Here is a 14,313-nt window from a genome sequence, read left to right on the forward strand (position 1 = left end):
GGTTAAGCCGCTGCCTTCGGCTCGGGTCATGATCTCAGGGTCCTGGGATCAAGTCCCGCATCGGGCTCTCTGCTCGGCGGGGAGCCTGCTTCCCTCTCTCTCTCTCTCTCTGCCTGCCTCTCCATCTACTTGTGATTTCTCTCTGTCAAATAAATAAATAAAATCTTTAAAAAAAAAAACGAATGTGTTTGCTTTTACTACATATTTTTATATATATCTCAGAAATGGGTTTTAAGAGCTGAAAATCAGGCACTAACTCATACTGGTGGTCTCTAAATGAAACCAATTCAAAAAGACCTAACTAAAAAGGAAGCAAAGCTCAAACCAAATATATACTAGGCAAATGTAAGATTTCTGTAGTATTTCCTGCTGAGAAGTTAAGACTATACCAACTTGGAATTACCAACCTCTGAAACAGTAATTTGAGGGTTACATATGTGGGCAGGTTTTTGTTTTTCCTTTTGCATAGCAGTGGTAGTGGAGGGAGCACTGCAAAGTGTCCGTTATGAAGCAAAGTAACTCAAATACATATCGTCTCTCTGAAATCAAATCAGTAAGAATGGCTGATAACCAGGGAACAGTGTAAACTTAAGATCAACTTCAAGAAAACAGAATCTGCACATGCTTATTTCCACAGAGTTTCCCTTTCATCAGTGCCTGCCTATTGCCTACATTAAATTTACCTGAGCTAAAGTAGGGATGGAATTTTGACCAGTCTGGGTCTGCATATGAGCAGATTCGCTCTCAGCCACAGAATCTGTTACACTTCCATCCTGCTGAGATTCAATTGTTTCCATGGTCATTTGTCTGAAAAAGCAATAAAAAAGGAAAAAGTATTAAGGCCCTATCAGAAAGATTTCTCTGCTTTTACTTAGCTTTCTGATATTCATTTCTGTCATCAATTGTACCACCTTATTTTTTAAGAAATGGGTTCAGTGGTAGAGGTCTAAGTCTCCAAACTAACTCTGCTCACGGGATATGAACATTACCATTGCAGGAAGCACTGTAAAATGTTTTATGGGAGTTAACTTATTACAAAAAATGTTAATCTTATAATAAAAAGTCTCCTTGATAATTATTTTAAGCCCTCCAGTATAAATGAGTGAAAAAAGCAGACTTTCTATTTTACCTTAAGTATAAATATTCTATGACTCTCAAAGCCTAAGGTACATGCTTCATAATATATAGTATCAGAGAATTTCCCCACAGTCTAAATTAAATGCATTATAATATAAAGATGTGCCTAGCTTTGACAGCACTAACCAGTTTCTGATAAACAAGCCTCTCAAATGGAATCATGCAGAGCTGACCACATGTCCTACAGCTTCCCATTTCATTAAAGAGAAGAATCTAATTTTTCCAGAAAAACTTTCAACATAATTTTGTCTATGATAATCAATTTAATAATTTTTATTTCCATATAGACGATAAACCACTGTGATAAATTTTATCCTACTAGAAGAAATACAAACCACAAACAAAATAAACAAAATCAAATATTGAAAACTTACAGGAACTATTCTCTGTTACACATCTTTTCAACTGTCAATGATACAATGTGTTTCTCTCTTTAGTAGTCTAATTATATAGCCAAAAAGTATGCAAGCTACTTAGAACTTTGAATTAAAATATCCAAATCCTTTTTCCAGATTTAGTGACCAGATTCTGCACTCTTTGATCCATCTTGCACTTTACTATCTTCTTTTGCATTTCAATAGTCATTACCTGAATCCAAGCCTTCCATTCTCAAACCCATCTTTACTGCTTTTAAGTTACTTCTCACTCCTGAAAAGCATCAAAACTTCTAACTAAACATGACAATTTAGAGCAACTATAAAAGACAAAAATCCGGACTACTATGAAAAAATGTCTTTCCCTTACTATTCCCCAGTTCCTTTATCTCTTATTTTCTAGAACAGCCTAGGCAAGTACAGATCACCTGCATAACCTGCCAATTCTGGCTCTATGTTTGCTTATGTGAATAGTTCCCAAAGAGAATACCTCAGAACAATTAGTTCTACAGGATATGAAAAGGTATTATCTGAAAATGAGGGTGGGGGAAACACTTAGTGAAAAAGTTCTATATGTCTGGGGTTAAAGGTTTTCTTTGCCGCAGAACTTCTCAGAAGCTGAATATGCTAGTGTGCCTTCAGAAAGTGGAAGGTGCAGATCCAATAGGCCGCATTTTCCAAAAGCATCTGACCACCAAAAACTCTTTTCAACAAGGCATGTCCTAAAGGTAGTGTTCTGAAAACAACTTGAGAAATGTCTTATGCTATGTCTTACACCTTTTAAAGAACTTGAATCTCAACTCAAACACTATATGCTAGAAGACCTTCCTCACTGAACCATTCATTTTAGAAACATTTACTTAGCACCATCTACATGACTGGCTCCGAAAACACAAAAATGGGTAAACTGCACCCCTTGCCCTGAAGGAATTTATTGATTAATTGGTCCTTGGACAACCTCTATCAGAAGTAACTAACATAGTTATTGGGTAAGTAGAGGAGCAGATTCCTAGGCTCAACCCCAAATCTACAGAATCAAACTTCCTGGGGCATCTAATTTTTTTATATCTAAGAGATTCTGATGCATATTAAAATTTAGGAAAAATTTAGCTTATTGGTAAATTCTATCAGGTAGACTCATAAGTCACTTTTTAAATTGTGTAAAGGATGTTATGTACAAAATACTTTGGGAAGCATAGGAAGCAATGATTATATCTGCCTGAGAATGGGGCCATATAAACATATACTGAACAATGAGAAGAATTTCACCAGGTAGAAGAGGAAAAAGAGAACTATGAGAGGAAGGAAAGTACAGAGTATGGTTGGGAAATGGAATAACAGATTGTAGTAGATAATCTAGGTGCCAGGGAACCTAAATTCAGTGAGGAGGAGGCAAAAATAGGACTGGTAGAAGTAGGGCTAGAGAGGTCAGATGGAACCAGAGAGAGAATACTTTTTAAAACTCTAGAGAGAGGGTGGGTGGTTCAGTTGGTTGGGCATCTGACTCTTGGTTTTAGCTCTGGTCATGATCTCAGGGTCCTGAGATCAAGCCCTACATCTTCAATTTACATACGCCAGCTTCTCCAACCCTATATGTAGATGCTCCCAAGTCTGTACTTGTCTACACTCCCCTCCTATGAAGCATCTCAATCTAGTTTTCAGATGCTTGTCCCTTCCCTTCCATTTCTTCTTCTATTCGAGAGCATCACTACCCACTTAAGCACCGCAGTGACAAGCTACAAGCGTGTATGTGAGTTGGTACCAGATTAATGACAAAAACCCACAGAGCTAAGTATCAGCCAAATCAGGATGAGATGAGGCCTGGAAATGGGAAGAAAGGCAGATATGGAAGATCCGTGGCCACCCTTATTCATCCTTCCTGTCACATGTGGCATCATCTACTATAAACTCCTATCCCAACACTGGACTAAGCTGCCGAGCTGCTACTCCTCATGATTGCTGCTGTCCATTCTAAACACTTGGCCTTCCTGTAAGCCATGACCAAACTGTGATGCCCCCTGACCCATGCCTCAATCACATCCATTAACACCTCACATTTCTACCTCCCCAGTCACTGTCAAAGATGTAAGCTCCTCCTGTACTTCACTATCCCTCTCATAACTAGTGCTTCCTTTCCCTCCATAATTCAGTTGCTTACTCCTAACTCCTATTCTCCTTCCAAGCCCTTGCAATGTGCTATCTGGAACTCCCACCCCTCACCCCAGCCTCTTAACAGACAGCAGCTTGTCTTCCCATACCTAATTAGAATTCCCACTAGTATTTGTCAGCTGTTCCTCCTCTGTGCCTTTGCAGAAAGGTGTACCATCCTATATTCACTCACATGACAATCATTTTCCACTTACATCCAGGATGTAAACTGAAGACTTTGGCACTTGAGTTAAAAGATTTCCTCTCTGGAGCACCTGAGTGGCTCAGTCAGTTAAGCACGTGACTCTTGATTTTGGCTTAGGTCATGATCTCAGGGTTGTGAGATTGAGCCTGCATTGGGCTCCACCCTCAGCAGGGAGTCTACTTGAGATTCTCTCCCTGTTTCTCTCCTCAAGCGGGCAGCAATCTTCCCTAGTGAATTTACTCTTCCATTCTCTATGACTCTTTCAAAGTTTCCTCCCTCTTCTCAAATCTCCAAGCTTACCTAACTACCCTACACACAGTGTGAAGACTTGCCTCCTGCTTAGATGAGAACTCCCTCAATTTCCTGCCACAAAATCGTCAAACCTATTCACACCTATACTCACCATTTTACCTTGCCTCCTGCCTCCCAACTCTTAAGTTCTTTAATCTGTGCTTTGGACCCTCTTCAAGGGAACTATTATCAATTACCTTCACCCCTTTCCAATGGTTCCTCTTATCAAGATTTAAACAGGTTTAAGTCTCCTCGATCTCAAACACACACACACACACACACACACACACACACACCCCACACACTTGTTGAACCAGAAATCTTTTTCTAGCTACTGTCTTGAACCTCTCTTCTTCCTTTCACTGCTAAACTACATTAAAGAATTACCAACATTATATCCATTTCTTTACTCCCACCTATTCCTAGACAACCCTAAACTGGCTTCTGCTTCACTAAACTTCTCTAGTAAAGGTAACCAATCTGTCACTAAATCTAAGTTCATTTTAAGTCCTATCTGGCTTAATCCCTCAGCAGTATTCAAAACTGTTGGCATCTTCCTTTTTTGATGTCATCATATTGCAGTTTCTGCTCTCATCCCATTCTCCGACAACTCCTCCACAAGCTCCTTTGCTAATTCCTTCTCTTACTCAATGTCAACCTTCATATTGCATGTCTTCAGGGATCTGTTTAGTTTTCTCACCTCACTCTCAAATTTCCCTTTGTGTACTGTCATCATTTCACCAGCTTCAGGCTTACACTCTCAAATCTAGATCTCTAGCCCAGAGGTTTCTCTTGAATTCCAAAACCATATATTCAAATGCCTATATATTATCTCCAAATAGGTATCCTACAGGTACCTCAAACTCAATGAGTCCAAAACTAATCTCTTCCTCCTCCACAAATGTGTTTCTTAACCTCAGGAAATGCAGCTCTGGCGTCCATCAAGTGACAACCTGGGTGTTACCTCTAACACCCTCTCCCATTCATTCCCTACAGCCTCATTACCAAGTGGAAAGACCCTTCCTACTAAAGAACAAGTTAGTCCCCTTCTTTACCACTACTCAATCTCCCTATTCCAATCCATACTAACAGCTCTCTTTCTCAAGTTTACACATCTGCTTAAAACATTTCTCTGCTTAAAACTCTTCAGTAGCCCTATATTGACCACAGGATAAAATTCAAACTTCTTACAATAATAATAACCACAACAACCATTTGTTGGTGCTTACCATGTGGTAAAAGCCTACTGGCTTTAATCCTTAACATTTTTATAAGATCAGGATAGTTAGTTCTTCTTTTAGGGATAATAAAATAGATAATGACAAAGAAACGTAAGAGGTTAAGAACTTAATCTTACCACCAATCTGATCTGTTCAGAGTGGCATAGCCAGGTTTTGAACTAAGGTCTTTTTCCAAAGTCCATATTCTCAATTACCAAACCAAACTGCCATTCAATCTCTTTCACAACGTGACCCCATTTTACTTTTATGGCCTCATTTCCAGTCACTCCATTCTTCCCACATTCTGCATTCTGGCCTCCTCATAGCCATTTCTTTCAAATACACATCCTATTTCCCTAGTTCTAATCTTTAATATCTGTTCTTCTCTCTTCCTGAACTGCCCTTCACCCCTTCTTTGTCCAACAGGCAAATTCCTACCAGTTTTTCAAGGCCTGGCTGAAGGACACCATCTTTCAAAAGCCTATTCTAACAGCCTTGGGCAGAATTAGTTATTCTGTTCTGAGTTCCCAAAGCATTTTATGCAATACTTCCATTATAACGCTTGTCTAGCATATAATACATTTATTCACAAAGTACCAACACTAGTATAAGCAATTCCAGGAGAGAGAGTACACCTTATATTTCAATGTATTCCCAGTGCCTAGTACAGAATCTACTATAATTGTTAAATAAACCAACTGATCAACTTTTCGGGAAGACTATGCAACTGTCAGATGTTACTAAAAATGATAAAAAATAAGGTTTAGAGAGATTGATTTTCTAAAAGGCACATAATAGATAGCAGACAGTGAATAAGAGGTCTTGTGAACTCCAGGGTTCCTTCCACAGCCAGTGTCCCAAGTATTCCAATTTAGACAGCATTTTACAATAAAGATGCGTTTTTGAGTATGCTGTAACTATTGTTACAATCTTCATCCAGATATACTTTATCTTTCACACTAGGATGTAGGGATTCTAATTTTATACAATTTCTATTCTTTTAGCATGCCTAGTATAGTGACCAATACATACCTCTTGGTAAAAGTTTGATACTAAAATCAATTTATTTGAGGGGCGGTGAAGCACACAAGCTCTTGATCTCAAGCTCTTGAGTGTGAGCCCCATGTTGGGTGCAAAGATTACTTAAAAAAAAAAGAAGAAAAACATTTTTTTAAAATAACAAATAAGGGCGCCTGGGTGGCTCAGGGGGTTAAAGCCTCTGCCTTCGGCTCAGGTTATGATCCCAGGGTCCTGGGATGGAGTCCTGCATCGGGCGCTCTGCTCAGCAGGGAGCCTGATTCCTCCTCTCTCTCTGCCTACCTCTCTGCCTACTTGTGATCTCTGTCAAAAAAAAAAAAAATAAAATCTTTTAAAAATAAATAAAATAAAAATAAAAATAACAAATAAAATAAAATCATTTGAAGGTAAAAATCATCTACAGAAAAGTAAAGCCAGTGCTATCTGTTTAAAATATATCCCCTATCATTTTCAAGCCTGTTTATTCTACTGATCAATATCCAACTGCTCTCTAGTACAACCTCCTAAATCCACTAAAAAGCAGCCCTAGGGCACGACTCAGAGAAGAAGATTCAACTAAGAATTACATGTTCAACATGGGTCAATCACTATAGTAGGTATTTTCAAACAGTATTTCAACAGGACATATACTACCCAGAACTCAGGGTAAATGATATACATATAACACTAACACCTGTAAATCAGCCTCAGTTAGACCAGACAGAATTCATTTATAAAGTATAAGAGTAAAATCCATTATAATCCTTCATTGTTCACTATATATCTTATAGTTAAAATTGAAGAGATGTATTCAAGAATATGTTCCCCCCAAATCTCACTTTCTAAATCAAATGTTAAACCAGATGTACTGAAGTTAGTTATTGATAAATTGAACAATATTTTAATCTTAAACAATAACCCTTATTAGAAAGACCAGTCAGTAATCACAAGTTATAAAATATTTAAAAATACATACAAGATGAAGCAATAAAAGAAAAACAAAAACAAAAAGTCCATTAAGTACTATAAACTAACAGCAAGCAAAGTACTGGCAAATACTTGGTTCCACAATTCTGAAAAACAGATAGACTGCTAAAATGGGCATATTTAAACTTATAAATGATTAATAGTAGTAGCAATATTCTTTTCTTATGAAGGTTAAATATTTCTTCTGAAATCTTCTTTATATATATATATATTTAGCAAACCATCTTCTTTGATAGAAAAATAAATATTATCCCAATATGTTCTAAATATATTAGGATTCAGTTTAATAAATGTTGAGATAGCTATGTTTTAAAATAACAGGATCCATCCATTAGCACAATTTTCAAAGACTAAGTTAAACTACTTTTAGAAGGGTAGAACTGTGTTTGTTTGCTTACTCTGCTATTTTCTAGAACTTTAATAGAATGTCTACATAATACTGCAATAACTCCTCCAAACACTTGTACAACAGTACCATACTGTTTATGCAGTACAACACAACAGGTAGACAATCTATTATATACCTTCAAGAAATAAATACAAAGGTATATTCATAAAATTATATTCACAATTATAGAAATACTGAGACAACTAATGACCAGAGTTATTTAGGCATCCTGTGTGTCAAGATCAAATAAGATACAGAACTAGAAGAAAAATTAGAAGAAAACAGAAAAACATTTTAAAGGATTGCTACTACTGGTACCTAGGAAAGTGTTCTTAAAAGGCAAGAGAAAACAAATAGGAAAGGAAATACAGACCAAATCTATCTAAACAAAAAACAAAGGCTGTTTCCTAATTATAATTAAAATGTTCATTTAACTAACAAACTTCTAAAATCTTAGTTGTATCCTATTTGCAAAGACAAACTACACTGCAAAGCAACTGTATTTGCCCTTGTAAAACTTTAAAAATAGAATCCAGCTAAAAAAGGAAAAAATATTAGTTGTTTCTATTCTTTATTTATAAATAGTTTTATCAAAAAAGTCATAGAAAATTTATTTTCTTTTTAAAGCTAGGTCCAACTGATAAACCAGAATGTCTCTGAAAGTAGCCACAAGAAAACCTGAAAAGTTCTATCTGGATTTTATTTTCTTTTTAAAGCTAGGTCCAACTGATAAACCAGAATGTCTCTGAAAGTAGCCACAAGAAAACCTGAAAAGTTCTATCTGGATTTTATCAAAAAATTGATAAAACTGTACTGTTTTATATTAGGAACAAGCATAGCTTAAAGGCAAGGAAGGAAGAGAACTAAAACTCTGTCCATATCCTTATGTATGGTCTCCTTTCTAAATGAAAAGACCAGCAGGCAACACAAGCTAAATGTAAATGCCCACTTCTCCCCTCCATTGCCTCACAAGTACAGGGTAGAAAATGAACACTTCAGCTGAATGGCTGACCACTCTGGGTGGTACATTATATCATACAGGGTACATTATATCGTATTTTCTTAGTATCATATATATATACATACACACATTTATATACATTCATGGATACATGTTTACATATATATACATCATTCACTTATCCATGTATCTCCACTTAGAGTTTAACTCTCTGAGCAGAACTTTCAAAAAAAACAGAAGATATACCCACCTACCTTAGATTTGTCTTAATATATTTTTTCCTGCCACATTTGCTCATTATTAAGACATCTGTAATCAATGCTTTGTTCCTTCTCTGTTTTCTTCTTTATCCTGCAGTAAAACATTGATTTGGGAGATCATAAATTTCATTAAAAAAAAAAAAAAAAACTTCAAAATAAATAAATAAATAAATAAAATAAAAACTACATCAGAAGCATACCCCCCAGAATACCCTAATTTCTATAAAACTGAAAAAACAGACTAGAGGGGCGCCTGGGTGGCTCAGTGGGTTAAGCCGCTGCCTTCGGCTCAGGTCATGATCTCTGGGTCCTGGGACCGAGTCCCACATCGGGCTCTCTGCTCAGCAGGGAGCCTGCTTCCCTCTCTCTCTCTCTGCCTACTTGTGATCTCTGTCTGTCAAATAAATAAATAAAATCTTAAAAAAAAAAGAAAAAGCCTCTGCCTTTGGCTCAGGTCATGATCTCGGAGTCCTGGGATCGAGCCCCACATCGGGCTCTCTGCTCAGCGGGGAGCCTGTTTCGTCCTCTCTCTCTGCCTGCCTCTCTGCCTACTTGTAATCTCTGTCTGTCAAATAAATAAATAAAATCTTAAAAAAAAATTAAACAAACAAACAAACAAAAAACACAGACTAGAAAGCTGGAAACTCTATTTTTTTCAAAATTATTTCTTTTCAATTTTCTTATCATCTAAGAAAAAATTCAAAAAAACGTAAATCATGTGCTATTTATCAGGTTATTTCCTACTGAAGAGAAAGCAGTGCTGTCTGAATCATTTAATACACACTACATATAGCTCACAATATCAGCTCCATTTTAAAAATAACAATCACTTAATAAATGAGTGAATTTATCATTTCTTTTACCATTTTCTTAAACTTCATTCCACTACAAAAAATTTATCAACCATTTTTTATTTACCTTAAATTCAAAACTGGCTTTTGTCAGAGAATTTTAACTCCAAACAAAATAATAAGTTTCTTTAAAATCTCCACCAACAGTCTATAGTACACTTAAAAAGCTGTTTTAGACACTCTAGTAATTAAACCCCATTTTTCACTAAGATCTTTTAAAAGTACTTATTTGACAAGCTGAATCAAGTAAAACTGGCAAAGAAAAAAGAAAAAGAAACTGAAGCCCTTAATTTACTGTAGACGTGGAAAGGACAAATGTGTGCAGCCCTAAGTGTCTTCTATGGTATCTGCCAGCAATGCTGGTGCTTAGCCACAGACATACTGCTTTCAGGGTTCCCTCCAAAGTGGCCCCTCTAAAACGGTGTCATACCATCCTAGTCATTTTAAAACTGAGCCAGCAGGTTTGCCTAAGGACACTAGGACAATGATTATAGCTACTGTCTGTACCCCCCATCCTCTAGCATGGGAATAACAGGAGATGATAGGACATTTGAACCAGGCTACCTACTATATGAACAAAAAGGATGGTGCCATTCATTTGGATTAAACCTTATTCTGTTATATTCTTTTGGTGTTTTACATTGGGACATCTTATCTTCCATAAACATTGCATAGCCTAGAGGGCAGGGACCAACATAGACGAGACAGATAACAAAATGTCCCCGCTCTGCAGGAGATTGCAATTTAATGAGAGAGACAGATATTTAAACAAAGAACATTGACTATATTATTTGAATAATAGTGATCATGGCACCACATAAAGAGAAGTTAACTGCTAATTTCTATATTTCTCTTGGAAATACCTTTTTTTGGTTTATTTTTTGAATGAGTAATACATTCTTATGGTGCAGAATTCAAAAAGCAGGAAAAGGTATTCACTGAAGTGCAGGAACAGCTACCTACTTGGTCTTCCCAGAGGCAATCAGCATTGAAGAAAGTACCAGCTTCCAGCCACCACAGCCACAAGATGTCAAAAGGGAAAAATGACTAGTCTCATGCCAGAATGATGACCATCAGACAAAACTGACTCTGACTCAGGCTTATCAAAGCATGATTTCATCCCAACTACTCTCTAAGAAGTCATCATAACTGATTGCCTGCTTGCCAAATCTAAAAGAATGCTTTCTAGTCCAATCTTCCTTATATCCCTACAGCATTTCCCAATTTCCAAATTTTCTGCTGCTCTTTGGAACACCGTGTTCACTTCTCTTCCAAATTACCCAGTCCTTTGTCTTCAGTCTTCTTCGCCTGCTCTTTAAAGATCTTTATTTTTTATTTTTTTAATTTATTTGACAGAGATCACAAGGAGGGCAGAGAGGCAGGCAGAGAAAGGAGGAAGCAGGCTCCCCGCCGAGCAGAGGGCCCGATGTGGGGCTCAATGTGGGGCTCGATCCCAGGACCCTGAGATCATGACCTAAGCTGAAGGCAGAGGCTTAACCCACTGAGCCACCCAGGTGCCCCCTCTGCCTGCTCTTTATTTTTTTTATTTTTTTTAAAAGATTTTATTTATTTATTTGACAGAGAGAAATCACAAGTAGACAGACAAGCAGGCAGAGAGAGAGAGAGGGAAGCAGGATCCCCGCTGAGCAGAGAGCCCGAAGTGGGACCCGATCGCAGGACCCCGAGATCATGACCTGAGCCGAAGGCAGCAGCCCAACCCACTGAGCCACCCAGGCGCCCCTCTGCCTGCTCTTTAAAGGCTGGTATTCCCAGGCTGTCTGTCACAAAAGTCTCCCCCAACACAGGCTCCCTAGACTACTTGATCCTCTCTCAGTCTCAGATCTCTTCTGCAGTCTAGACTACTCTCTCCTGAGCTCCCGCCCACATGCATCTGCCCACTGGTTTGCTCACAGACCCTCAAGCCCCAAATGTTCCAATCTAATCTCAATGCCCTCACTCTGCATCTCTCCTCTTGCTGTACTCTTCTCCCAGTGAGTGACATCAACACTGACTCAGCCACCCCATCTGGGAGTTCTCCTCTCCTTTCATTACCTACTTCCCATGTCCTCAATTTCTGAGGAGGCGGACTGGTTTATTGGTAGCAATAGTGTGTAGTATAAAAACACTGGCACTGGAAGCTGATCTCGGTGTCACCCTGCTCTGAGTTCTATGGTTTATTGGCTATATGACCTCAGATAATTATAAAATTTTCCAAGCATTCTTTCCTGTCAAATGGAGATCTTTTTGTGAGGATAAAATGTAATAATAAACATAAAATGTCTAACTGTGTTTGGAATATAAGCAAGGACCACTACCTAACTCAGCCTCAATAATTTTATCTCGTATCTCTCCACTCTGCTCCATTCTCTCCCTCATTTCTGACACTGCCTTAGTTCTGAAACTGATTATTTGACATGATTAAAACAATAACTACCTCTCCATAAAGCAATTTGTCTCTCCCTGTAATAACTTCACCTCACTCAAACCTCTCAAACCCTCTTAATCTACTCCACTAGACCACAACACTCTATTCAAAAATGCAAATCCAAACACGTTAATTTATTTCCTTATTCAAAATCCTCCAGTAGACCCCCTGCTTTAATAAACAGTCAAAGTTATGAGCATTATAGTTTGAGGTACTTTGTAGAGGCTTAATAAAGTTTGTTGTAAAAGCCTTCAATTTTAAGATATACCAATCCTTTCCATTAATTTTCCAGGTTCAAAATTACCTTGTGTGGATTTGTAAAGCAGGAGACCCAATTTTACTAAAGTATAAACTGTGCATACTTTGAAAAACTTGGCTGCTTTTTATACTATTGATCTCATCTCAAATCTGATTTTACTATTCTAGAACATGCTACTCTTTGGTAGACAAGGATTGACTTAGGATTCTACACTTCCACATACACAAACACCTGAATGCTTAAGAGCTCAAATGTCCTAATGTGTTCTCATACGGAGATGATATATTCTAATTAGCCTAAAACATACCCCTTGAATTCATCATTTCACAACACAGCCTGAGGTTAGAATTTTTAAGCTGACCTCCTTATGTCTAAAATCACAAAGGTTACTGATGTAAGGTCTTGGATACTACTAATTTTCTATAAAAATATATTTTTACGTCCTATCTGCTAAGGAAACCTTTTAGAGTAGAAAGGCATATCTTAGTTTATTATAGGCAAATAAGAGCTTATACTAAGAGAGAGAAAGGAGTTCAAAATTCTTTTGCCTGTTGTGAATTTCTGTGTTGTATATGGAGAAAAGCCATTATCCTACTGGTAAAAATTTTCTATCATATATTAGGTTTGATTGCCAAAATCACATCTGGCATTCACCTCATTCTTCATCTGTGTGTTGCCCTCTGTGTTACCCTCTGGCATACAGATTCAATTAATTTCATTGCTATCAAGTATCCCTTAATATAAAGCTCTCTATAACAGGTATTTAAAATACACTGATTAGGGGTGCCTGGGTGGCTCAGTTGGTTAAGTGTCTTCCTTTGGCTCAGGTCATGATGAGCAAAGAGCCTGCTTCTCCCTCTCCCTGCCACTCCCCTGCTTGTTCTCTCTCTGACAAATAAGTAAATAACATCTTTAAAAAAAAAAAAAAAGGATCGAACTTCTTGGGAAACATTATCAGAATATAAAAGCTTACCTAGCCAACTTCCTTCTCCCTAACCAACTCTCTGTATGAACCATTTCTTCTGTAAAACCTATAGCACACCTAAGGCCAGAGTCACTCTCTAGCATACCCAAGCACTTCTGTTTCTAACAGCTGTGATGGATGCTTAGCAAGAGTTAGCCATATTTATCACCTAACTTGATTATGCCAGCTATACTTACTGTTGTAATTTTGGAATTCTATTAAATAGCATGTTAAATTATTAAATAGATTTAAAAGACTAAAAAAAGAGCTGCTTCTGTGAAAACTAAGTAGACTGCTTTGGAAAGACAATAAAAGGCTGCTTTTTAAAAAATTCTGGCTTTGGGGCTAGATATTACAGTTGGAAAGACCTATAAAATTGGGGAAATATGACAAATATGTAGAGTTCTTTACAAAGACACTTGCAAAACAACTAAGTTCTTGCTCTACTTTCAAGATCTGAAAAATGGAAATTGAGATAGTTTTTGCAGGAAGGGGGAGAAACAAAAAACAAAAACCAAAAAACACAACCAAAAAAAAAAAAAATCCCACGTTGCAATTAGAATAGTCAAAATAAAAAGGAAAGAATGTGGAATAAAAGGGGATACACCTCTCATGGAAGCAGGAAGAGAGAGAGAGACCAAAGAAAAGTATATTATTTCTCTGGTTCCAGGATGAAGCAAGGTTTTAGTTCCTTCGGAAACTAGGAGATCTTCATAGGTTAATCATGATTTAAATAGCAATGGCGAGTAAGGTTTGAAAGCTAAGGGAAGAAGAACATGAAGTGCATATACAGCTGGTTCATTTCAATCACATGGATTAAAAACTT

General features: G+C 37.3%; 1 protein-coding gene across 10 annotated transcripts in view; it reads right to left on the bottom strand.

Moving 5' to 3' along the window:
- The window catches only part of CREM (cAMP responsive element modulator), a 71,236-nt gene that overhangs the window by 52,544 nt on the left and 4,379 nt on the right, over window positions 1-14,313 (bottom strand). For 9 of the 10 annotated variants that reach the window (XM_045069207.1, XM_045069206.1, XM_045069205.1 and 6 more), the window contains exons 2-3: window positions 8,983-9,079; window positions 684-807 (exon numbers count right to left, since the gene is read on the bottom strand). In XM_045069207.1, the coding sequence (XP_044925142.1) occupies window positions 684-807; window positions 8,983-9,026 (168 nt within the window). In that variant the 5' untranslated portion in view covers window positions 9,027-9,079. Of the gene's footprint in view, window positions 1-683; window positions 808-8,978; window positions 9,080-14,313 lie in introns of all 10 variants that reach the window. The other variant, XM_045069202.1, reaches the window with a different exon arrangement.

This window comes from Mustela putorius, unplaced genomic scaffold (assembly GCF_011764305.1).
Source record: "Mustela putorius furo isolate JIRA1106 unplaced genomic scaffold, ASM1176430v1.1 tig00003913_pilon_pilon_pilon, whole genome shotgun sequence".
NCBI lineage: Eukaryota > Metazoa > Chordata > Mammalia > Carnivora > Mustelidae > Mustela > Mustela putorius.